We start from the raw sequence: 27,020 nt of genomic DNA, 5'->3' as shown, positions 1-27,020 counted from the left end.
CTGGTCGGCAGTGCGGCAGAAAGTGTACTCTCTCTCTCTCTCTCTCTCTCTCTCTCTCTCTCTCTCTGTGAATGTGTAGGTGGTGAGAGAGTCCTGATTCCTGAAGAAGATGGGCATTGGGAACCCATCTCTACTCGTGAGAGAGAGCGCCTCGAGCTTCGCGCGCTTGCGTTCAAGCTAAGCTTTGTATCCTATTTGCCAATCCACATTCCAGTAAAATTCTATTCTTCTGTGGAGAAGATCGGCCCCACCCTTTGAATTGCAGAATCGCAGGCAAACTCACACTTTTCATGAGATTGGAGCAAGAAGCACTTCGATGGGCAACTGCTGGGTGGCCCCTGTGAAAGCAGAAAGCCCTGCTCATGAGATTCCAAGTAAGGTTTCTACATGCATCTCTCTCTGTTTGATCTGAGGGGTACGCCAGCTCCTGCATTTTCTGCTATGTATTTGCCTGTTAGTGCACACCACCAGGCACGGAGATGCATATATGCTCACTTACACTTACATAGTCACCGACACACATACATAGAGAAAGCAGGATTCGCCTGTTCTATAGTAGTTATGGAGGTATGATGCATCCATGCACACATACTCTCTCTCTCTCTCTCTCTCTCACACACACACACACACACACACACACACACACACACACACACACACACACACACACACACACGCATGCATGCATGCTCGTGCACACAAGCATCCACGCAGATACAGAAAAGCAGGGTTGAGTTCTAGATGTTATTGATGGTGAAAGTATGAAACGCGTGCACATGCATGTGTGTGTGCATTGGTGCACCCACATGTGGTCTTTTATCAATTACACAGCAAGCCAGGAGCATAGTACTTCTAGACTGGCATACGTCAAGCATTATTGAATGGCACAAAGATTTAACTCTGTGTGTGTTTGCGCGCGCACGCGCGCCCTCCCTTGTTCCACATCCACTCGAGTTCCAACTTTCAGTTCAGATAAACCCTTGAGGTGTGCTAGCACGTCTTTGAATTTTTTGGCCCGACAGTCCAGTGTTTGAAACTAGTTTGCAGTTGTTACTGTGCGTTTTATAGCCCACAATGATAAGCTAGCAATGAGAAGCAGCAGATTAGAACTAGACACAAGCCCAAGGGATAAGCTATGCAAGCCCAGGAAGCCAGTTATAAGGATAATGTTAAGTACACATTTCGATTCTGGTTGTCGCTTCTCAAGTGCAACTGCAGTGACTGACAGTGTACCATGTTCATTTTGACAATGCCCTACATAATGTGCCGAGTCCTTAAATCATTGGCAGTGTATTGGATATTAAGGATGAAAACACTTTCCCTTTGAGCCAGGGTGCACCGCAAATGAAAGCCCTAAACATGGACTTGAAGATGGCGGTGCATTGGATTATGATTGGAGTTTTGAAGGGGTATGGGATGCACTTGAACGAGGAAAAGTATTGCATTTGAAATTGCACCTGTGCAAAACAGCTTTTGACACTCTCGTGACTTGATCCAAATGGCGAGACATATCCACATTTATATGCTTCTTCTAGTCACACTTTGCTGTTCGTTTTGTGCTAGGGAACTTTGTCACCTTTTATTTCTCAGAGCAAGAAGACAATTCACCATTGCAAAACTGTTGGTAATTGGCAAGGACAATTGACACATCACAATTATTGAAGGGTATTAAAGCATCAAACAGGTTGCGACAACATTAATTAAAACAAGTCCAAAGAGCTTGAGATGCTCAATATAGTTTTATGCTATGCAACGTGCACAATTCTATATATACTAATTTTCGAGCAGGCTAAAGTATCTGTACGGTCCATCTGCAGGTCAAGAAGGTAAGAAAAGTGACTCATTTCAGAAGGAGTCTTGCAACGGCAACAAGTATGTACCATGTGCAGATCTGAAAGACCCTTTGAGGACTTCGACAAGCAATAACAATCTAAAAGCTTTTCCTTTCAATGTCTTGAAAACTGCGACCCGCAATTTCCGACCAGACAGTGTTCTAGGTGAAGGTGGCTTTGGGTGTGTTTTCAAGGGCTGGATTGATGAGCAAGGTTACACAGCCAGCCGACCAGGAACAGGATTGGTAATAGCTGTGAAAAAGCTTAATCTAGAAGGATTACAAGGTCACAAGGAATGGCTGGTATGGAGGTGTCTCTATCTTTTGGTTGGTTTGTGTTTCACAGTGTTTTTAAACTTGGAGTCCATGTTAGCTACAATTATCTGCTTTATATATTCAAGTCATTTTCTTTGTGTCGGAAACAACATAGGAGCACTACCTGGCAAGGAAGGTTGTTTTGATTAGTGTGATAACTGACATCTGTTATGTGTATCATTTGCTGTGTCGGACATTGCTGGAGAGCCGGCGAGAGAGAGAGAGAGAGAGAGAGAGAGAGAGAGAGAGAGAGAGATGATATAGAGATTAATGTCTTCAAAAGGCCAAATTGACCTATGAGACAAAAGAGTTTACAAATGGCGAATCTAATACAATGTCTGTGTAAAAGACTGACAAACTGAAAACTGAAAGATTAAAACTGAACTGCACTAAAGTGAAATGGAATGAAAAGGAATGGGATGGGATGAAATGAAATGAAAGGTTGAGATGTTGGAATCAAGATCCTATCTTATGATATCCAGCATCGGTCTTTGGCGGACCTCATCAATGTCCTCAGTTAGTACTCTGATTGGGCGTCTCCCATGTGTGTGTGTGAGAGAGAGAGAGAGAGAGAGAGAGAGAGAGAGAGAGACCCTACTCGCGAAACCTAACCTCCTGTGTCAAAACCCTAACCCTAACCTGCTCGCGTTGCCCTCCTCCACCCTCGAAGCCCTGTCCCGTCGTTGCGTGTCCTAAGTTGCCTTTGTGTTGCCGCTCCTCCACCCGCGTTGCCCTCGTGCCGCATGCTCTACCTCTCCAAGCCTTTCTTGACCTTGTGACGGACCCCTAGCCCTGCCCCATCACTCCCCTGCCCTACCGTGCCTTGCCCACCACTCACCTGCCCAACCCTACCCTGCCACACCCATGCCGCCACTCACCTGCCCATTCCGTCAATCCCTCAACCCGTCCCTTCTTCCTTACCCTGTTCCATCACAACCCGCTTCAACATACCCTCACTATCCTTCATTTACCTAGGGATGAGACGTGAGGAGGGAAAGGTTAAGGTTTTGGCCATTGGCTCCCTCTCAAGTCTTATGGCACCTTCAATGGTTATTCCTGAAGATCTTCAACGTAAGATTGGTGACCGGATTAATATCCTGTCACGTGACACATCCAACCCTATGTGTCCGTGGACAAGCTACAACATAACAGGGTTCAGTCAATCCAGTCAGTTTAGATTAGCAGTGATCTGGCACTTTTGTGAGTCTATTCGTAGACCGTGCATGCCCAGTCACTTAGCAATATATGCATATGCTCCGGTTGCACACAACATGATTATCAATATTCCCTTCAGAATCCATCAGATTCAGTCAGGGGAATTTTCCAGTGCATTTAGCCTATTTTCCCTATTTTTGGTATTTTTCACTTATTATTTTTAAGTGAATTTCCAACAAAAGTAGGTAGGGCAATTTTGCTAAGTTAATATATAAGCAAACCCAAGTTAACACTTTCTGGCAGAAGAGGCAGTAGGAGCTTCCCACTCAACAGGCAACTTCTTAGCAGTACCCCCTCAGCACCCTAGCATTTTCTGGATCGCCACCCTCTAGCCATCCTTGGCGTTTTCCCCCATAGACCATCGCCATCAAGCACCCCTTTCTTGGCGTTTTTCCCTAGGATCGGCAACCTGACACCCTCACAAGCCCTAACGTTTTTCAGCCAAAAACGCTGCAGCTCATTGGCGTTTTTCAGCCCAGCACATAGCAACAAAAACGCAGATTTCAGCAGATAGAAACGTAGCAGATTCAGCCTAAGTGGTTGCGGCAGTTCCCCCAATTTCAGCCCATGAAAACGCAGCCAAAACAGTCATCAACCACCGAAACAATCCCGAAATTCAGCAGTTAGAAGATCTCAGATTTCAGCCATCAAGTCGTCGTCGTCATCACCGTCGTCGCCATCGGCATAGTCCAAGTTGCATCAGTCCATTGCATACATTGTACCACTTTGTGCAATCAAAAGTAGACCACTCTCGCTGATGAGGGTGGGGCCTTCGGAGGAGGGTTTTACAACGTCTCTGGTGTCATATCTCTCTTCTCTCTATCTCTCAGTCTTATAACTTGCACGCACAGTGTCCATTCACTTTGTTCGTGATCATAGCACATTCCATTAAGAACGGAAGGCTCTCCCTTCCATAAGAACTAAAAGGAACCTTGAGCACAGTTCGGAGCACTCATCTTGAGCAAAGCGCAAACAATCATTCCACTGCACCTAACATTGGTATCAGAGCTTTGGTAGTGTTCTGTATCACTCAAGGAAAGAACCACAAGAATCACAAGAAATTTTTTTGCTTGTTGAGGTCGCACGAACCCAAGTTCGCTTGGGTGTGTCAATTCCTAATCGTGTTTTGTTGAAGAGTGACAGGAATCCCAAGAAAGAAGGGCTTGTCCAGCCTCCCCTTGTGTCTCTTTTCACTCATTGAGAGCGGACCGTGCACTTAGCGGTCGGCCAATCGACGTGAGGTGGGAAAAAGCAACCTTGGTGTGAGCGCAAGGCCGCCAAGGGGTGCGTCCGCCGAAAAGAGTAGAACTCGGGTGAAGAGAAGATTCTTCTCAAACGCGATTTGCAAGCGAAAGAAAACCTCAAGAACCCAAGAACCTCAAGAACCTCAAGACCCTCAAGAACCCAAGTTCCTCGTGAACTTAAGAACCAAAGATCATAGTGCATGGTCGTCACCCGAAGCGGTATGGATACTTCGCATACAGGTGATGAGCATGAGAGAGGCGGCGAAGATTTTTCCCCACCAGGAGATTTTTTCGACCCTCCCCCTTCGCCATCTACGCCACGAGTTGTACTAACTCCTATGGAGATGATGGTCAAGTCGATGTTGGATACGATGGCACAACAACAAGACACGAATCGAGTTGCGTTGGCACAACTCGCAAGCAAAGCAGAACAACAAGAAGCTAAGGACCAACCTAAGCTTACTCCAGATGAAAAGGTAGCACAAGGAATTGTAGGAGGATACATCACGTCAGAAGAGCAATGCACTTATTCTATGGAAGGTCGTTGTTTTCATTGTCACATTAAGGGTCACATAAAAAGAACATGTCCTAAGCTTGAATCGAATGAATCTAAAGAATCCACAGAACCCACTTCCTCTGTCAATGCAATGAATGATAACACGAGTGTGCCCCTCGCTTCTCCTGACCCTCCCATTGATGATTCTCTCATTAAATGTTATGGTCGTACGTCGGGGCAACGTTTTGTCATATTATTTGACCCAGGTAGTATGCATGATGTGATCAGTTCCTCTCTTGTTGAGAGAGCCCGTTTCGAAGTTAGTCCGAGATCTCCTATCGAGATCTCTGGCTTTCGTCCCGGTATGGACGCTCTCATCACGGAGGAGTACCTTGATGTGTTGTTTGGAATTCAACAAGTTGCCTTCACTAGAAGATTTGTTGTTTCTCCTCTCGCAGGATGTGATATGATTTTGGGCATTCGATGGTTTTGTTATAATGACGCTCTCATTGATTTTAAGACTAACACTTTAACTCTCAATGCCAAAAGTGATTCTCCTATTGTCATTCATGGAGAGGACATTGTTCATTCTCCATCTCGCATTGCTAATATGCAGGACAAGATTGAAAGGATTCAGGTGTCACCAGCCAGTGGCAATTCCATTTTTGTTTATTTCTCTTTCTTTGGGGAATTTCGTTTGTTTTACCTTTTGGAAACACCCCTCTGGAAATCTAACTGCCCTGCATTGCATAGCCAGTGTGGAACTGTTCAGAGAGAGTCCAGGCGTGAGGGCTAAAGAGCACTAAGGTTGGACAAGGACTATGGTTAGCCAAAGTGGGGTCATTGGCCAGCCAAAGCGGAGTCCTTTGCTACATAGGCTACATTTCAGTTCTGGGTGTGGCTGCAGTGTACAAAGAGGGTCAGATGACCTAGAAGAATGAAATGGCAGAAACTCTTAAATTTTAGGGACTGCTATTTTTGGACGGCAAAATGTCTTCGCGTCATTACGTGCAGTTTGACATGGGGATCATTTTGTTACTCTGTGGCCAAGTCAACACAAGCTGCAGGTGAGATATTTTTAGACCCAAGGATCTAAAGCGGGAAAATGCACAAATGAGTGACACTTGGCACTCTGAGGCCAGTTTACTACTTAAAGAGAAGGCAAAAACGTGATTTTCAGCTGTGAGCTCGTTTTTGAGTGCTGTCATAAGTGGGAGAGCTTCAATGGAGTGCTTGCTTACCCTCTATGTACAGTGAGGTGCAGGATGTCATGACCTGCACACCTCTCACTGCTCTCTCTCTCCCCTATTCTTTATGGTTATGCCCCTCTAGTGGGCTCATCAGATTGACCAATGTACAGTTGTGTGGGTTCATGCGCGATTGCCGAGGCAAGAGCCTCTTGCACAGGTACTGGATTAGCTAGCGGCTAATCCCCCGCAGGTACAGGTGAATTCGGAGAGGTTTCACGCCCGAAATCTTGTTCGATTAAAAGGCAAGTAGCCCTACAGGTGCGGGAGCTCGAGGTCTTGCTACAGATGTGACCGGCACGCGAAACGGAGCCCAAAACAGGGAATTACAGCCTGCTGTGTATTTTTGCAGGTTTAGGGTTTCGGCCCTAAACGGACCCTAATACCCCCAGGAGGTTCGGGGATGCGAGAGGACCGTTGTACAAGTGATCTGGCGCATTTTCGGGGCAGAAAGCAGAGAATTCAGCGTGCTGCAGATTCTCGCCAGGTTTTGCAAAGTGTCCGTATGCGTCGGGAAAGTCATCTAATGTGTGGGGATAGTGACTGTGAAGGGTCCTAGTACAGTTATGCTACCGAAATCGGGCCAGAACAGAAGAAATTCAGCCCAGATTGTGCGGGGCAACTTGTAGGGAACCACAGCTTTTATTCCCTCTTTTAAAGAATAAAGAAATACCGAAAGGGGTGCCTATTTAGGGGCCAATATGATGTCTGACTCGCATACAGATGCATTCTAGCAGCTGTATCCCATTCCCCTCTCTTGTGTCATTATAGCACAGGTAGAATAGACGACTAATAATGGGTGAAAGCTAAATCAAGGTTTGAAGTAAAGTCTATAGCCCTTTTTGGATTGAACAGGCCAGTTACATCAGGAGAAGGAGACTCTCTTAGTCTCTTTTTCTCCACAGCATGACACACAAAATTTGCATGATGATTTGAATGATAATGATGAGCATGGTGATTTGCATGAAGAAGATGTGATTGTTCACAAGGATGATGTGTTAGTGGATGCTTTTTCTAGCGAAGCTAACCTCGTTGCAGATGCGATCAATCACGAAGGATCGATCTTGGCTCTCGAACCTAGATCCAAAGAACCCTCACAGGAAGTAGTTATGTGTTCGCATGATTGATACGTACGCATTGTTCGAATGTTTCATTCGTGATCATTTCTTGTATTTTAGTCAGCATCATTATGTGATCCCTTTTCCTAGGCATGACATATTGTATGTTGAGCATGTTTCACTCATGGATGAGCACGAATGTATGCGGATTTTTCATGAAAAGCTGAAAAGTATGTATGTTAGGAAGTCACATTCCATGTCTCTTCCTTGGCATGAGACAGTTTCCGAACGAGCACATGAAAGTATGAGAACCAAGCATGGGCATTTCCGTTGTGAATTGCCACAGTTGATTGCTCTAGATCATACGAGAAAGATTCGATCTCATTGTTTGCGTGTATGTGGTGAACGGTTTGGCACTCCGTCTATTTGTTCATCCACATTGCATGCACTGTCTTTGAGAAAGCCAAGATTTTTTCCACTCACTTTACATGGAATAGGTATGTTCATGGTTTGTGTTGCAGATGGTTTCAAGAATTTTCAGCTATGGAGATTCTTGAAGACGAAAGAAGCAGGTCTCTAGACGAAGTTGAAGCAAGGAAGGAGCCACAAAAGCCTTTGTGTCGCTTTCGGCGCGGCCCAAAGAAGCAAGCGTTGCAAACATTTATGAAGTTCAAGTATCGCACGACCCACACATCAGAGTGGGCCGACGAAGAGTCCCTTCCAAGATTGCGGATGCTATTGGCGATCTCCCTTGACGCCATACAGTTCGGTACCAGTACCTCACTTTGAAAAGGAGGGGATGTCACGTGACACATCCAACCCTATGTGTCCATGGACAAGCTACAGCATAACAAGGTTCAGTCAGTCCAGTCAGTTTAGATTAGCAGTGATCTGGCACTTTTGTGAGTCTATTCGTAGACCGTGCATGCCTAGTCACTTAGCAATAGATGCATATCCTCCGGTTGCACACAACATGATCGTCAGTATTCCCTTCAGAATCCATTAGATTCAATCAGGGGAATTTTCCAGTGCATTTAGCCTATTTTCCCTATTTTTGGTATTTTTCACTTATTATTTTTAAGTGACTTTCCAACAAAAGTAGGTAGGGCAATTTTGCTAAGTTAATATATAAGCAAACCCAAGTTAGCACTTTCTGGCAGAAGAGGCAGCAGGAGCTTCCCGCTCAACATGCAACTTCTTAGCAGTACCCCCTCAACACCCTAGCGTTTTCTGGATCGCCACCCTCTAGCCATCCTTGGCGTTTTCCCCCACAGACCATCGCCATCAAGCACCCCTTTCATTGCGTTTTTCCCTAGGACCGGCAACCCGACACCCCTCACAAGCCCTAGTGTTTTTCAACCAAAAACACTGCAGCTCATTGGCGTTTTTCAGCCCAGCACATAGCAACAAAAACGCAGATTTCAGGAGATAGAAACGCAGCAGATTCAACCTAAGTGGTTGCAGCAGTGCCCCCAATTTCAGCCCATAAAACGCAGCCAAAACAGTCATTTTCAGCCACCGAAACAGTCCCGAAATTCAGCAGTTAGAAGATCTCAGATTTCAGCCATCAAGTCGTCGTCGTTATCACCGTCGTCATTATCGGCATAGTCCAAGTTGCATCAGTCCATTGCATCGCATTGTACCACTTTGTGCAATCAAAAGTAGACCACTCTCGCCGATCTGCGAGATTGGGGCCTTCGGAGGAGGGTTTTACAACGTCTCTGGTTTCGTATCTCTCTTCTCTCTATCTCTCAATCTCATACACTTGCACACACATTGTCCATTCACTTTGTTCGTGATGATAGCACATTCCATTAAGAACGGAAGGCTCTCCCTTCCATAAGAACTAAAAGGAACCTTGAGAACAGTTCGGAGCACTCATCTTGAGCAAAGCGCAAACAATCATTCCGCTGCACCTAACATATCCCCTCTCAAAGAGGGGTTGTCAACCGCTTAGTGGGATGCTCCTATGTCCGAGTCAACATCCGAGCGTGAATCTCGTGCACTCTAGCTGGTTCGGATGAAGGCAAAGTAGAGGACATCATCTTACTAGGCAAAGGCACTTTCATGGCTATTTTGTTACAGACTTGGGCACCTTGTCACAATTTGCTAACGGATCAAGCCACTGAAGAACGAAGCCGACATGTAGATCTCGACCGAGAGGCCAAAACCCTGAGTGAAGAAGCAGAAGCAGCAGAAGAAGTTTTATCAACTTGCAAGTCTTGTCGAGGGGCCTACCTTTAAAGAAGAGTTCTCACCAACTTATGGGACCTCGTCCGATGGGGCCCAAGTGACATAAAGGCATTAAAATAAAGAAGAACCAGCGCACACACAATTGATGATGTAGCAGCAGCTATATGGAATTCCGTAATTCACGCTGACAAGCTGATGTGGCAGGTAGTACGCTAGTAGTGCCACGTGGCACTTGTACGGATTTCCACGTTTAGTGGGCTGATAGCTTTTGGACAAGATGCTTTTGACTTTAACTGCTTTTCAAGGCCAAGGGCCTTCAAATATGTGTAGAGGGCTCAGTCTTTGGCATGCTTCCTGGAGAAGGTGCAGAGCGCGAGTAACGACATTGTACTGAGCTCAAGTAATATAAAGAAATACCGAAAGAGGCGCCAAGGTTTGGAGCCAATAGTCTTTGGGGTGGAATTTTGCCACTCTGTGTCGCGTGTGCTCTCTCTCTCTCTCTCTTTTAATTTCAGTTGTTATTGAAGTGCTAAAAGTTTGTTCAGTCTGTACTTTTCTATTGGCACGTGATGTCCCTCTTGTGACAGTGGTATCAGTGCATCAAGCGTGTGCTTTTCTAAAAGCATACTGGTATTACAAAAGAGCAGACAAAGCAAACCGGTGCTTCCAAAGTCTATTGGAATATTATTTGAAGAATCTTCGTGCCTCGACCCCAGACTCACTAGCCACTCCCACCCTTCATCACGCATCGGGTGAGCTTCCGTCTTCTCCGCTCATGTCTTACAGGGCATAAGCCATAAAGATCACTTGCAAGAGAAGGATCCAAGATTTGTTTCGAGCTTCTGTTTTTCTCAGATGCAGTGTCATGCAGTGGAGGAAGTTGATAGCTACCAAGCCGCACACACCAAAGACTTGGCAAGCTTTCAATAAATTTTTTGCCCGAAGTTATATGGTTGCAACTTCTGGCAGAGTAGGGTATCTTGAAATGCTTGCCATGGAAACCCTAGCAGATTATAACTTGAAATTTCTCGACATCTCTCAGTAGGTGTCTCTTCTCGAGCTGATAACCTTGGAGGTCCAGTGTGATTGCTATGTCGTGGGACTATCATCATCGCCACAGGAACATTTTCTGTCCAACAGCTTATGAACCATGATGCGGTCGGCTATGACCTTATGGAAGGAATCTAACCCTAATTTTTGGTGCAGGTTTCAAGACAGAAAGTCAATCGACTTTTCGAGCTCGACTGATGTCGAGATTGCTTTTTAAGTTCAACATCTGTTTGAACTTGTTTGGTGATCTTGTTTGGAATTTGTTTGAAATGGATGGTATCTGTTTTGAACCTGTCTTGGTGCCGATTTGAATTTTTTGACTCTAGTTTTAATATTGGTTTCAATGATTGGTTATTTTACTCTTGGGTGGAGTACTGAGAAATAATGTTTGAGAATGCTTATCCATACTCATGGCCGGGACCCTTGTGGTTATTTGTGGGGGGAGTATTGAAATGTTTGAAAAGTGCTGTTTTTACTCATGCCCCGGACCCTTGTGGTTATTTACGGGAGTTACTCATGGCCCGGACCTCGTTGGTTATTTACGGGGGGAGTATGTCTGAGCAGTGGTTACTCTTAGCACCTCCAAACGACGCAGGCTGTGGTTTGGGGGGCGTTTGGTTGTAAAAGACCTCTATATCTCATGGCCCGGACCTTTTTAGGTTATTTGCAGGAGGAGTGATGAGGGAGTCGTTGGACAACTCATGGCTCGGATGTGGATGGTTCTTTGCAAGGAGAGTGTTCATCGGCGACTTAAATGTTTCTATGTCTTGTAACATGCATATGTGAGCATTTGTGTTGCATTGTGATGTGCCAACCATTGAATATTCCCTTTTATATGAGATACTTTTGGGAAGTCAAGGACCCAAGGGCCAGGATATCAAGAGTTCCGCTCAGGAAATCAAGAGCTCCGATTTGGATTGAGAAACTGATTGTCCCTTGAAAATTTTTGAGCTAACTTGATGTTTTGCAGATATGCTGTAATCATGGACGATTATTTTCTTTCAAGGAGGGATGTCACAAATTCCTGATGTGACAAGCCACTAAAGAACGGAGCCACCGGCAGATCCTGGTCGAGGGGCCTAAACCCTAAGTGAAGAAGCAGAAGCAACAGAAGAAGTTTTACCAATCTGCAAAGTCTTACTGAGTCGTCTATTTTTGAAGAAGAGTTATCACCAACTCATGGTACCCCATCCGATGGGGACCAAGTGACATAAAGGTGGTGGCACCTGTACGGATTTCCGCATTTTGCGAGCTGACAGCTTTTGGACAAGATGCTTTTGAGACCGGTTGCTTTTGACTTTAACTACTTTTCATGTAATTGCTTTTCAAGGCCAAGGGCCTTTAAATATGTGCAGAGGGCTCAGTCTCTGGCATGCTTCTTGGAGAAGGTGCAAAGCGCGAGTACCGGCATTGTACTAAGTTCAAGTAATATAAAGAAATACCGAAAGGGGTGCCAAGGTTTGGGGCCAATACTCTCTGGGGTGGAATTCCGCCACTCCGTGTCGCGTGTGCTCTCTCTCTCTCTCTCTTTCAGTTTCAGTTGTTATTGAAGTGATAAAAGTTTGTTCAGTCTGTTCTTTTCTATTGGCACGTAGTGCCCCTCTTGTGACACACTTCAAGTCGGAAATCTGGCACGACACACAAAAGAATCACTTAAAACACTTCACAACTTTATCACACTTTAAAAACAGAGTCGACACGGCCTAGCGTAGTTCTGTACCCAAAGGTATTGGCCCCAAAATCTTGCGCTCCTTTCGGTATTTGTTTTTATATCAATGCTTGAGCAAAGTTACAGAGTCCGAGGGTCCTCTCTGCTCAACTGCTTGTCAGCAGACTGAGTTCAGAAGGCCCTCAAGTTCTTATTTATAGGCCCATGGCCTTTAAAAGCAAAAGCAGTTACACGAAAATCTGCAAACCCAAAAGCAACTGGCCCAAAAGCAGCCAACATGAATTGTGGAAATCCGTATAGCTTGCCACGTGGCACATCGCAAAACGCGGATATCCGTACTATTGCCACGTCAGCATGTCAACACAACGTCCGTACAATTGTCCACGTCATTATTGTCGGGCTACCACATCATCAGTTTGGGACATATCCTCCCTCTTAAAAGAATTGTAATCGCCCTTGATTATGCCTGCAAAACGAGACACTAAGCCGTAAACGAGTTTAGTAGACACTGACTCTTAAGTACCGACGCACTAGACGATACAAATCCAGCAGTTATACAAAGATGACAGTCACATCATATCACATTCAAGTCATGTCTCATAAAATCCATCCAGATCTAGGACAATGATTCCTGGCTACGTATTTAGCAATTGCAGCTAGATCTGGACCGAACCTCACTAATGTCGGATCAGCTAATTCTTATTGTGATCATGTCCATAGATTTTTCAAGACTAAATTGTTGTAGTCATTTCATCTTTCAATCCTGCACTCAAACACAATCACGTGAGTGAGTATTCAAAAATCAGGTTCATTTTCCAGTTCATCAATCACACACTGAGTTCATACTTAACAGAGTAATTCAATCATTTATTCTAGTCATCTTATCGCTGTGTAGCCATCCCATCCCTCTCATCCCTTGGGAATGCTTGATGTGCTCACCATAGTATCGAGTCATATCATTCATTAGCATCATTCAAAATTCATGATTCTTATTTGAATCGTGATCGGGTTCGTTTTGGACCTGTCATTGCTCCCAATTGCATTCATATGCAAATTCATCATCATCTCATTCTCAATTTCACTTGATGTGCTCATCTAATTCTCAATTTCAACTGTTATCTATACACAAATAGCAAGATCTTCCAAAACACATTGATTTCATACATAAATCATAATCATCTTTGGGAATTTCTATTTCAAAATCATTCATTCATAAAGTCATAAACTAAAATACTGTCAGCTCATCAATATCTTTTTCAATTTTCTATCCAGTATCTATTGTGGAGCGAGTATCTCCTCGCCTAGTTTTATTTCAGTCTCGTTTTCATTCTTGTGCCTTTTTGGGGCACGACACATATATATGTCCTTTTCCCACAGTCAAAACACTTCCCCGATTTGAGGTATTCGTCTTTTTGTTCTCATGTTAGTCGGGGGCGTGTGTCTTTGTTTCTTCAACTTGTGTCATCATTTGTCGAAGAATATGACACCAGAGACGTTGTAAAACCCTCCTCCGAAGGCCCCACTCTCTATGGCGAGAGCGGTCTACTTATGATTGCACAAATCTCTACAATGCTTGGACTTGCCGACGATGAGGACGACGATGAGACGGGCTGAAATCTATAAACGCTAGTGACTGAAATCTGCAAATCTTTATCTGCTGAATTCTGACTCTATGTCGGTGACGATGTTGATGGCGACGACAACGCGCTGAAAACGCAGATGCTGAAATCTGCGTTTTCCGGGCTGAATCTGCAAACTTTGCGGAATCTGACCGTATGCGAGGATCTGCTGCGGGAAGGTGAGATCTGCGAGGTTCGGGGGTTCTACTGTGGAGTCTGATTGCTGGAAACTGAAAACACTGGTGCTACTGCTGCTTCTGTCGCGAAGATTTGCAAAAACGCTAGGTCTCTGGCTGATCCAAAAGCTCTAGGCTGATTTGGGGTTTTGCGGTGGGAATCTGCTAACGCTAGGGCTGATATGCTGTGGGGGAATTTGCTAATGCTAGGGCTGATTTGCTGTCTACTGTCGCCGTGAATCTGCAAGTGCAAAAACGTTGGCTGATTTGATGCAAAAACGCTAGGCCTTCTGCAATGCTGAAAACGCTAGAGTTGTTGCCGGGTCGGTCTTGCTGAGAAGTTTCCTGTTGAGCAAGGTGCTCCTGCTGCCTCTTCTGCCAGAAAGTGCTAGTGCTAGGTTTTCTTATATACAACTTAGCAAAATTGCCCTACCTACTTTCCAACAAAAGTCACTTAAAAATAATAGTGAAAAATGTTAAAAATAGGGAAAATAGGTCTATGCACTGTAAAAGTGCTATTGATGGTTTCTGATTGGAATCTGATGGTCATGCTGTGTGCAACCAGAGGATATGTATCTAATCTAAGTGACTGGTCATGCACGGTCTGCGAACAGACTCACAAAAGTGCCAGATCACTTCCTATTCTAGACTGACTTGACTGAACTGAACTCTGGTTATGTTGTAGCTTGTCCACGGACACATAGGGTTGGATGTGTCACGTGACAAAGAAACCTAACCCTAATTTTGGTGCAGGTTACGGGATGGAAAGCGAGTCATCTTTTCGAGCTCGACTGATGTCGAGATTGCTTTTTAAGTTTGAATTTTGTCTGAGAACTTGTTTGGTGATCCTGTTTGGAATTTGTTTGAAATGGATGGTATCTGTTTTGAACCTGTCTTGGTGCCGATTTGAATTGTTTGACTCTGGTTTGAATACTGGTTTCAATGATTGGTGATTTACTCCCGGGTGGAGTAGTGAGAAATGATGTGTTGGTATTGTTTGAACCTCGGAACGACGCAGATGGATGTCTAGGGAGCGTTCGTTGTATGTCTAGAAAACCTTCAAACGACTCAGACGGGATGTTTGGGGAGTGTTTGGTTAAATGCTTGAAACTCCAAGCGACGTGGTCTGGGGAGCATTTGGTTGTACTAGTTGACAACACTAAGAGCACAAGATTACAAAGAAAAAGTGGGTTTTGCACTCATAAATACCAAAATATGACATGTGGTAAGAACGTGGCGAGCATGCGCCACACATGTTGACGTGATAATCAATCATCAAAAGGGAAAAAATTAATGATGTACAAGTGAAGAGTGGATTAATAGAGTCTAGTGGGCAACATTGACATATAGCTCAAGACTTTGAAAGCCCTAGAAAAAAGGTGTGGGGTCCCCTGTTTGCGTCCCCTCTGCATGTGTCACCGGGGACCCGTGTCCCAGGACGCGTCTCCTCTGCGTCCCATGTGAGGGATTCCTCTGCGTCGTGTCCCCCCGTCCTGTCATGCGTCCCCCGTTCCATCCCTACCAAAAAGGGTCCCGTCCCCGGGTCCCCTATTTCTATGGATGTCAGAAACTGTTGACGTGTCAAGCCACTGAAGAACGGAGCCAACCTTCAGATCCCGGCCGAGGGGGCTCAACCCTAAGTGAAGAAGTAGAAGCAGCGGAAGAAGTTTTACCACGTCCAAAGTCTTGCCGAATGCCTTTTTTAAAGAGTAGTTCCCGCCAACTAATGGGACCGCGTCCAATGGGGCCCGTGTCATGCGGCACCTACCAAAAAGGGTCCCGTCCCCGGTCCCCTATTTCTATGGATGTCAGAAACTGTTGACGTGTCAAGCCACTGAAGAACGGAGCCAACCTTCAGATCCCGGCCGAGGGGGCTCAACCCTAAGTGAAGAAGTAGAAGCAGCGGAAGAAGTTTTACCAACGTCCAAAGTCTTGCCGAATGGCCTTTTTTTAAAGAGTAGTTCCCGCCAACTAATGGGACCGCGTCCAATGGGGCCCAAGTGACATAAAGGCATTAAAATAAAGAACCAGCGCACACATAAGTGATGACGTGGCAAGAGATGTACGAAATTCCACAATTACGTCGACATGCTGACGTGGCAGGCGGTATTGAATTCCGTGTTTTACGTTGGCAGTGCCACGTGGCACTTGTACGGATTTCCGCGTTTTGCAGGTTGGAAGCTTTTGGACAAGATGCTTTTGGACCAATTGCTTTTGAGTTTACTACTTTTTAAGTCTATTGTTTGAGATAGAAACCCTTGATTTACTATTTTATTTTGGAGAGCAATGTAAGAATGTGGGTACGATGCCCAAATTCTCTTTGTCATTTTATCCACAGACCTTTGGACAGTGAGAGATTACCAACTCAATCGTATTAGACTTATTGGAGTGCTATTTCTTTGAAACGAAGTCTCAACGGGAGAAATATTTGCCATTGCGGAGCTTTCTTATAACAACATTGTTCACACTTTGGCCAACCATCTCTCAAGAAGTGTCAACCTGTGCACCTTGGGTCTCTGTTTGTTGTGCGTGACCAGCCTTGGGAGGTTGAGCGTGTGACGTCCTGCGAGAGGACGGGCCTTCGCAAGATGGCCCATCTATTCGCATATGAAGCACTAATTCGGGAGTTTTGAATACTCCATGCTTTGGCGGAGCCAGCTGCCACTCACCCTAGGTAGGACTACCTTCGGGAGAGTGAATGTCCCGAACCAAAATGCGTACTATAGGTATGCTTGCGGCCTTGGCATCGATTGAAGCTGAGACTGTCCCAATCTCGAAACCAATCGTGGATAGAAACAGGAGATACTCTCTCCTCAGGCCGGGAAAGCAAATCGAAATGGGCAAGTCTGCTTTCTTGACAAGAATATCAGAAGCTGGGTCGAAACCATGGCAATATTGTCGAAAATGAGCTTTGATTGCTCGGATGTCCAACGGGCTCATCGAAATGACCTTGGAAGCCATTTCGGGAGTCTCAAACTTGATCTGGTAGTAACCACGCCCAAGGAGCTGTATGTCGACGATCTTTCCCACCTCTCCAAGAAGGCGAGCTTGGAGGAGGTCGCGCACCTCTACTCTGTTGGGGTAGCTGCAGATAATCTTGTAGATGACAGAACTGGCGTGAAGGTGCACCAACTTTGTTGCAAGGCTCGCTTGCTCCGTCGGTGATAGAACAAGTCCGACGGTGGGCTCTGCAGGGTCGGGCAAGGGGGCTTTGTCCGAGTCCTCTTCTGGGGCGGAGCAAAAGCCTCCATCCTTATCTGTTGCTGTGAAGGAGGAGGAGGAGGACTTCAGAGGGAGGTACTTCTAGGAGTCATTACTCACAGGCAGTCATGGATTGCTTCTCGGCGTTTGGTACAACGAAAGAACAGGGCGTTTCTAGCTCGGCTAGAGCAAGATTTATATCAGTTGTTTTTGAGCCAGGATTCAGGTGAGGCATGGCGACTCTTCCATGAGCACTCTCCCCCACCAATCATCACTTCTACGGAGTTATGGGGTCAATATGCATCATCTCTCTAAACAGTGTCGGGGCAGCCACCTCTTCTAGATCCGCCAGATCCATGCCCACACACATGTGCTTTCTTTACTGCCGAGATGGTAAAGAAAGCCATCGATAGGATGAAGACTAGAAGAGCATATGATCACGATGGCATGGTAGTAGAGCATTTTATACATGCCAAAGATTTGCTTGCAGAGCTTCTAGCAGTGATGTCCAACCGTGCCATGTGCGAGGGCCTACCTGATACTTGGAGTTTGTCCACGATTGTACCTATCTTCAAGTCAGGGAACCATATGGAGCGTAGGAACTACCGCATGTGACACCATCATGACTGGACACACATTGTTACGGTTGTACGCATCCATCCTTGAGCAGCAGTTGAGTAGATGGGCAGAGAGAGAGTGTGTACGTGGACAGGACAGGCAGGTTTCAAGAGAGGTTTCTCTACTCTTGATCAAATTCTGACACTCAGAGCCATTATTGAGGAGGGGAGATCACGTGGGAGACGGCTTCCGCAAAGCCTTTAATACAATGCTAAGAGCTAGATTGATGCGCAGACTGCAAGAGATGGGGGTTCCAAAAGAGTTGATTTGGGGGATCATGGCTCTATACAAGTCAGTAGTGGGGCATGTACGCACTCCAGAGGGGAATTCAGATTTTGGTTCACTCCACTATTGGGGTGAAACAGGGCTGCCCGCTATCTCCTACACTATTTGGCGTGTATGCGGATGAGGTTGCTGACTACATTGAGAGGGATGGTGATAGAGGAGCACAGTTGGCAGGGACATGGATCCCACTATTGCTATATGCTGATGATATTGTGCTGATTTCCGACTCCCCAAAGGGGATGCAACATCATTTAGATGCTTTGTACACATTTGCCCACGATAGCGGATTGTTTGTTAACCTTGGGAAAACCAAGGTTATGGTGTTTAACACCACACCACACTAGGTCAGGAGGCCTACTTTTACATATGGCCAAGAGACGGTGGAGTATACAGATGCATACACCTATCTTGGGGTAGTCTTTAATGAACTGGCATTTTCATTTGAGGAGAGCAAGGGAGACTAGATTGAGGAAAGCTTATGCAGCCTTGGGAGGTTTGGAGAAGATGTGTTCGCAGGTTCAGTTTCAGGAACCTCGAACAAAGCTGTCGCTTTTTGACACTCTAGTGGCTTCAGCTATGATCTATGGGGTTCAGATTTGGGGGCCCTCGGTGGACCACCAGGGAGGATCTGGTAGCATTGATGGATGGAGATGTATGGAGAGGCCTCTAGTCTCTATGATCTCTCGGATGATTCAGGCTAAGGCCTCAGGCTAAGGCCTCAGTGCCACATGAGATTATTCGAGCTGAGCTAGCTGCTCCCCCTCAATAGTTGAGGCCCTTACTAAATCAGTTTCCTTCATGCATAATTTATGGGACCTTCCTAGAGACAAATATGCTCGGCTAGCCCTTGAGTCATCCTGACAGCTAGCGCTACAAGGGGACACAGCATGTTGGTATGGGCATCATGGTTTCAGTCACATGGCTTCAGCATGGATAGATTGCCTCCATTCTAGTACTCCTTGGATGCACCCTCTCTTTCTCTCATACGGACAGAGACCACTAGACTTATATGTCAGGATTTGATTCAACTAGATACCAGAAACACAAGGTACAGCCGGTACAAGAGTTAAGCACGAAGATGGCTTTCTATAGAGAGAATCTCCTCCAAACTAACAAAGGATGGATATGTGATTAGACCGGCCTATATGGACACTCATTTATCCTATGGGATACGATGTGCTATTGGTCACATGCACACATCATCCCATCAGCTAGAGATTGAGACTGGCAGATTAAGGAGAGTACCAGCAGAGGGGGCCGTCTCGACACCGACGGGACTACGACAGAGGATTCACACCATACTAGCACGACACAAGAGTCGCCAAAGTGCTCACTATGGAGGACATTGATGTTACTCTCGGACACTGATGTTCATTTTAGCTTTCACTTTACTTCATTTTATTTTTGTACCCAGACATTGGATTAGATCCACAAGGACTGTATTAGTTTGGTCTCATAGGTCATTTGGGCCTTTTGAAGACGTTCAATATAACATTTCATTTCATTTTTCTCCCTCCCCCCCCCTCTCTCTCTCTCTCTCTCTCTCTCTGTGTGTGTGGCCCTTGAGTCCTCTAAACACTTAGCTTTATAAGGAGACACATCATTCCGGTATGGACAGATGTCATCATGGTTCCAGATACAAGGCTTCAACATGAACAACTTGCCTCTGTTCCAGTACTCCCTTGATGGTCTCTTACACGGGTGGAAATTACTAGACTCATTCGCCACTAATTGACCCAGTTGGACACCAGGAGAGCATGGATAGAACCGACACAAGAGTTGGACATGAAGATCGTTTTCTATAGAGAGCATCTTCTCTAACTCACAGGGGATGGGTTTGTGGTTTGACCCAGCTATATGGATACACATCTATCTCATGGGTTACGGTGTGCCATTGGTCAAATACGAACATCTTCACACTAGCTTGAGATTGAGTCTGGTAGATTCAGTGGGATACCATCAACTAGCAGGATATGTTGCCTATACCACACAGAGCAAGAGACAAAGATGCATTACATATGTCACTGCATAGTGTATTACGAGATACGGGGTCGCTTCCACTGTCTATTTAGAGAGGGCTTCGGACCCTTCTCCAAAGTCATGAGCTATCGGGACCAGAGATGTCTTGGACTGTCTCTACTTGAGTTACATAGACACAGAGAGGTACACTTGCCAATGGAATCCGGAATTAGATCTCATAACTTTATGTATTGATCTCAAAAGTACAGAGAGACCCAAATATGTACATTCCAATCATACCGTGGGATAATCACCTTTGTGCATAGACTTCAAAGTGGGTATCTATGTATATTGATATGGTTGAGCAAATGTTAGGGAAGACGATAGTTCATACAGACCATGTCACATTTTCAAGAGGACTGGATAGCGCTCACACAATGTGGTCGTTGCTGCTCTCCGCCATCCCCCAACCTCCTCCTCCTCCCCCTCCCTACTTTGTACCTCCCTTCTCTTGAAGGTTGTCTTTGTCGCAAACTACTGACGTGTCAAGCCACTGAAGACCAAGAGGGTTAAGACTCCCTAGCCCTACCTTGCAGATTCCGGCCGAGGGGCCTAAACCCTAGCAGAAGCAGAAGACGCAGAAGATCTATCACCTTACAGATTCTTGTCGAGAGACCCAAATTTAAAGATGGGTTAGGCTTAAACATCCTGAAGCCCAACAACTTATGGAACCCTAGCCGATGGGGCCGAAATCAGAAGATCACACACACACTCCCACTTGCGCAAAAATTGATGACATGGCAGGCTGTATGGACATTCGCGAATTGCATTGATGGTTGATGATGTGGCAACATTGTACGGACAACCCAAAGGGCGCTAGCTTTTGGGACCGGATGTTTTTAGACTTGATGCTTTCCATGTAATTGCTTTTGGATGGCCAAGGGATGTACAAGGGCTCACTCTCTGGCATTCTACCCACGGGAGATCCAAAGCAGTGCCGCCAATGTTGTCCCTCATTGAAGCAATATAAAGAAATATTGAAAGGGACGCCACAGTTTGCAGTCAGTGCACTCCACGGGTCAAACTACGCCACTCCGTGTCTCGTGTTTCGTGTGAAGTGTCTCTCTCAGTTCAATTGTTTTTAAGTGCTAAAAGCATGCTCCAATCTGTTCTTTTCAGTTGGCACGTGGTGCATATCCCGTTACACTCTTCTTCGTATCCAATTCACCTTCCTCTGCTGCTGCATCCTGCAGTGTCTGTGTCAATATATAAGTGAGCTCCCCTAAAGGTCTCCCCGGATCCTCTGTGCATAAGCGTCTGTAGATACCATCTACGTAGACAGAATCAGTCTTTGAAGTAAAAGTGTATCGAGTATGCATAGGTGTCTGCATAGTGGTCTCGTACGGTCCCGTACGTTTTGTACACGTACGATGATGTGTGGTACTAAACGAACTAAAAAATATTAAGATGTACGATGACGTTACGTACGTTCAAAATAAAAAAACAAAGAATTCTTACGTCTAAGGCTCAGGCCCTTGGGTTTAAACTTTACACTTAAAGAAACTTGACATTATGAGATCTTCAATGGGAGCTTGAGAGGGAGAGACCCAATGGAGAGAAGATGGAGAGGCAAGACTCTAGTCTCTAGAGCTTGTCACTTGAGAGCTAGAACATGGGAGCATTGAGCAGTGAGAGCATTGAGAGCAATGAGCATTGAGAGCAATGAGCATTGAGAGCATTGAGAGCTTGAGAGCAATGAGCATTGAGAGCTTGAAAGTGTTGGAGAACAAGATGGAGAGGCATTGCTTAAATAGGAAGAGGCTAGAGCATGAGAGAGAGAGAGTTGGGCTGCTCAATGTAATCCATTCACAATTGTGAATTTTGCCCCCCCCCCCAAAAAAAAAAAAAAAAAAAAACCCGTACAAAACGTACGAAACGTACGGGACGGTACGTGACCCGCAGTACGGAACGAGACGTTCCGTACGTCATACGAAAACTACCCTGGGTGTCTGTGCCAGTGGAGCTGTGCTGAACTGGAATGATCTACGGAGAGAGAGAGAGAGAGAGAGAGAGAGAGAGAGAGAGAGAGAGAGAGAGAGAGAGATGAAATGAAATGTTATATTAACGTCTTCAAAAGGCCAAAGTGACCTATGAGACCAGAAAGTTACAATGTGCAAGATGACAAAAATGAAATGACAAATGTCACAATAAAATACTATGGAATCCTAAACTACTAGGTGTGAACTAAGCAGCTAGCTGGGGTAGCTAGATCACAAGAGATCCAGCATCGGTCGTTGGCGGATCTCATCAATCTCCTCCATGGTCAGTAGTCTGACCTGGCGTCGTGCATGTCGAGCCAAAGTGATCCGAATCCTCTGATGCAGCCTCCGCCGATGCTGTGTAGTCCTCCGCAGTCGTGGGTGTCTGGATCTCCCCAGCTCAGTCGCTCGGTCGATCAGTGTGCCTCTGGTGTGAGACGACGAGCTCTGCTGTGGTAGTAACTCCTCCGGGTGTCCAGTTGCAGCTCTAAAGAAATCTGTGATCTGTCTCTGAGACTGGCTAGCCTCTCCTCTCATCAGGCTCTCTCTGTGTCTGCGTAGCTCGAGCAAAAACAAACCCAAGCATCTCTGATCCTCGTACTGCATGACTCTGGAGAATGGTCCAAAGCCCTCTCTGAACAAGCAATGGAAGCGGCCTCGTATCTCGTAGTAGACGGGGCAGTGGCATGTATAGTGCAACTCTGTCTCAGGCTCGATGTCACACAGGGGGCATGTCCTGGCCTCTGCTGGTACTCCGCTGTATCTCCCAGTCTCGATCCGCAGCTGGTGTGAAGATGTGCGTATCTGGCCGATAGCACATCGTATCCCATGAGACAAGTGGGAGGGGGGGGGGGGGGGAGAGAGAGAGAGAGAGAGAGAGAGAGAGAGAGAGAGAGGTTCTTGCCTTGTTTGTGGAAATTTTTTCACTTGGACTTGCCTTTCAATCTCAACCATTCGGAGATAATGTGTGCCAGCAATTTTTGTTACAGGCAGAGGTGCACTTCCTTGGCCAACTTTATCATGCCAACCTTGTTCGATTGATTGGGTTCTGTGCTGAAGATGATCACAGATTGCTTGTCTATGAATTCATGCAACGTGGCAGCCTGGAGAACCATCTTTTCAGGCGTAAGTTTCTGTCCATCATGTGAAGGATTTTATTTCTTTGGATGTGTTTGGTAATGGAATGGACATGGGAGTTAGAAACCACCTTCTAGGAGTAGATCAGCTTCGTCAGCTATGATTCTAAAATGCAGGTATTAGCAGACAATCACCTCTTATAGATCAAAACGTAATTCAAGGGGGCATTCTATTTGAAATGGTTTGAGTTGGGTGTTGTCTCCTACTCGATGGTTTTGAGATTAAATGTCAGCCTTTGGGGTATACCTTTTGAGGTTAAGTGTCAACCTTTGGGTTGAGTTTTAGACTTCTTTTTTCTGGGCTGATATAGGCCAAGTGTATGTTGTTATCAGGTGGCAACTACAATCAAGCACTCACTTGGGCTATCAGAATGAAAATTGCGGTTGGTGCTGCCAAGGGTCTTGCATTCCTGCACGAAGCGGAGAGGCCAGTTATTTACAGAGACTTCAAAACGTCAAATATTTTACTTGATCTGGTTTGTGAGCCGTTTGAAAGGGCTGGGTATGATTTGTAGTGTGTGGGTGCATTCTTTAATCATGTGGTAGGCATCGTGCGTGTACGTGTGCACGTCGTTCATGTGCTTGTGCAGATTCTGTGTCTTTATGTGTCAAGTTTTTTTCATTTTATCAACTTTGTTTGTTTGTTTTGGTACAGCACTACAATGCAAAGCTTTCTGACTTTGGGCTAGCGAAGGATGGGCCAACAGGGGATAAGACACACGTGTCAACTCGAGTAATGGGCACCTATGGCTATGCTGCCCCAGAATATGTTGCAACAGGTTACTCCCTGGGAATTCTTTGTTTCACTCTAAAGCATTTGAATACAAGTTTCGAGTGGTGTGTTTTGTTTGTATTTTGCATGGGGACTCTGGGATAGGATTTTGACGTGCTTTAAGTTATTGTTTAACTTATTATCTCTATACGATGAATCACAAGGTAGAGCAACAAGCAAATGATTGTCAATGTGTCAGAAATTTGTAACATTGCTCAAATACTTTGTTGTTTGCTCACAGATTCTATATGTATGTGTTCTTGTCAAGTGACTTTGGCATTATTTTCTTAAATGTTGTGTCAGCTAAAGTTGTGACTGATTGCTGACCTATCCCTCTTTTTGTCTATGGGCAGGGCACCTCACAGCCAGGAGTGATGTTTACAGCTTCGGAGTGGTTCTCCTTGAGATTCTCACTGGGAGGCGGGCAGTGGACAAAACCAAACCTGGAGGTGAGCAAAACCTGGTTGAGTGGGCGAAGCCTTATTTAAATGACAAGCGGAAGGTCTTTCGAATTGTTGATCCTCGGCTTGAGGGCCAGTATTCAATGAAAGGAGCACACCGCGCAGCAACATTAGCTTCTAGCTGTCTTTGTACAGATGCGAGGTTGCGGCCCACCATGAAGGAGATTGTGGAGCTTCTTGAACCTTTCCTAAATCGGAGAGGGGCTTCCAAGAGCTCTCAGACTGTAGTGTACGACTCTTCAATTCGGGCTTTTAGTAAGGATCAGCATGGTGCTAGGAAAGCTTGTAAAAACCCAACAAGGAATCACAATGGCTCTGTGCAGCCATGTAGGAAAGGATTAATACAGAATGCTGATGACATTAGATATCATCAGCAATCTACAAAACATGCAACACATAGGCTGCAAGGCGAAGGGTGCTCTCCTTTGTCTACTTACAAAATGTCAAGAACACCAGATGGGACTGCAAAAAGAATGTAGTTAGCACTTTTGTGCACAGCGTTTTTGACGCAAAAAGAGCAGATGTAAGGTCACATCAGGGCTGGTGGATTTTAGTATTTACTTTTCGTTCTGTAGTGTGGTGTGATGGATGCAAACACCATCCAAAAAGGCTTTGCACTTTGACACTTCTGGAGGCCATGGATTTGAGTTACACACCTTGCCCATCATTCAAACCAGTTAGGCGCCACAGTTTATTGCAACAGGCATATCCAAAGGCCAAGCAATCTTAAACTTGGCCTCGGAGGTTGGGCAATGAGCCTAGGTTTAGCAGAAGCTTTCATACATTTGGCCCGACACTTGGAAAATTGGGATCTAGGTTTCAAGACTTGGGTATGTGGTGTTGGGATGTGCTTTCAAAAGGAAGCATAGTTTGTTGTCATCATAGCTTAAATTGTACATAAATCTCATGGTCGTCAATCAATTTGTGAAGCTTGAAAGGCAAAGTATGACAAAAAAATTCAACATTGAAAGTTTCTTTAATATGGTATTGGCTCCAACAACAATGAAGTGCCATGGAACTCGTGACAATCGGGTAATTTTGTTAAATTGAGCATTTAATGGGTTAGAGAAGCTTATTCATTAACTTTTCTGAGGTGATAAAGTTTAATTGTAGCTTAATCACGAGGGAGAAGGAAGAAACTGTGTATATCTCGGTGTATAGCAAAGGGCATATGGGTTTGTTAACCAAAAATGGTGCATAAAGCCTCACTTTGGATGGTTGAAGAGTTTTAATGACTGTTGAGAATCGTATGACCGCGAGGATGACCACTAACAAAGGAAATGTCAATTTGGTAGACTTAAATCTTGTCTACTTTTTTCCACACTAATGTATTTCCAGCAACCAAATGATAAAATGAGGGTGACAAACTATGTGCCTGAGAGTATAGACTATGAGATAGCTTTCTAATGGCTAACAACTGGTTGTTGTAAGACTTGCAAAGTTAAACAACTCTTATCACAGTAGTAGCCTACCTTTTTTTTGAGATGCCTAAGAAAACACATGAAGAATGCCAACCGAAAAACCCATTAGGAAAACTGACATGCTGTTGCTACCAATGTCAACTACTAGAAAAATTACAAAATGGGGTTTTGATCACAACAATGTAGTGATGGCATACGGGTTCCATCATGACGTTATTGGCCTTGCTCCTGCTTCTGCGAGATCGCCATCAACTGAAATTCTTGCGTCTTCTCTGTGAGATCAGGACAATTAGGTCGTACCCATCCTCGTCACTACATGTTCTTTTGATGGAGCTAGAGAAGATGGGTTCGCTTTATCCAAAGCCTATTCAAAATGAAAAATGGCCACCTCAAATTTGAGTAAGAAGGTTCTGGAGCCGGTTCAAATTATTGTTTTTAATCATAACATGAGATTTATAGTGTTATTATCCCTCTCAAATTTAGAGTTAGCATGCTCATTGCTCATATGTGTATAAAAAGGTTCCGAAGCCGGATCCACAAAAAAATGTTTCTCGATCAATAATTGTGATCCCTTGAGCAATAAAGGTCTCTCTCTCTCTCCCTCTGTCTTTTGCAAAGATTCCTCTCTCTCTCTCTCTCTCTCTCTCTCTCTCTCTTTCTCTCTCTCTCTCTCTCTCTCTCACACACACACACACAAGGACATGTATATACCAAATTCATTTAACACCAAGATTAATGTTTACAACAAGATTATTTAAAATCTCTCTCTCTCTACACACATCCTTTCTCACTCACTCATTCTCTCTCTATCCTTGCCTCTCTCTCAACACACACACACACACACACACACACACACATTGTGGTACTACTAAATGCTTTATTTTCACCCTCCGTTTATATACCCCCCCCCCCCCCCCCCCCCCCCCCCCTTCTAAAGCACTCATGGGACACTGCCTCATAACATGCCATTCATGGCTGGTGGGACTATGCCCTTGCATAACAAAACTCTCCTAGA

At 45.2% G+C, this 27,020-nt stretch overlaps 1 protein-coding gene across 1 annotated transcript; it reads left to right on the top strand.

Annotated features, from left to right (window-relative positions):
- LOC147455837 (receptor-like cytoplasmic kinase 176) lies at positions 1 to 25,521 on the top strand. The gene is made up of 6 exons (XM_086514487.1): positions 1 to 374; positions 1,818 to 2,134; positions 23,205 to 23,340; positions 23,685 to 23,827; positions 24,007 to 24,130; positions 24,477 to 25,521. The coding sequence occupies exons 1-6, from the start codon at positions 317 to 319 to the stop codon at positions 25,061 to 25,063; spliced, it is 1,365 nt and encodes a 454-aa protein (XP_086370613.1). The 5' UTR covers positions 1 to 316; the 3' UTR covers positions 25,064 to 25,521.
- The last annotated feature ends 1,499 nt before the right edge of the window (positions 25,522 to 27,020 follow it).

This window comes from Adiantum capillus-veneris, chromosome 6 (assembly GCF_014529385.1).
Source record: "Adiantum capillus-veneris isolate H3 chromosome 6, ASM1452938v2, whole genome shotgun sequence".
NCBI lineage: Eukaryota > Viridiplantae > Streptophyta > Polypodiopsida > Polypodiales > Pteridaceae > Adiantum > Adiantum capillus-veneris.
Note: the sequence above shows the minus strand (reverse complement) of the source record. Positions and strands in the feature narration are given on the sequence as shown.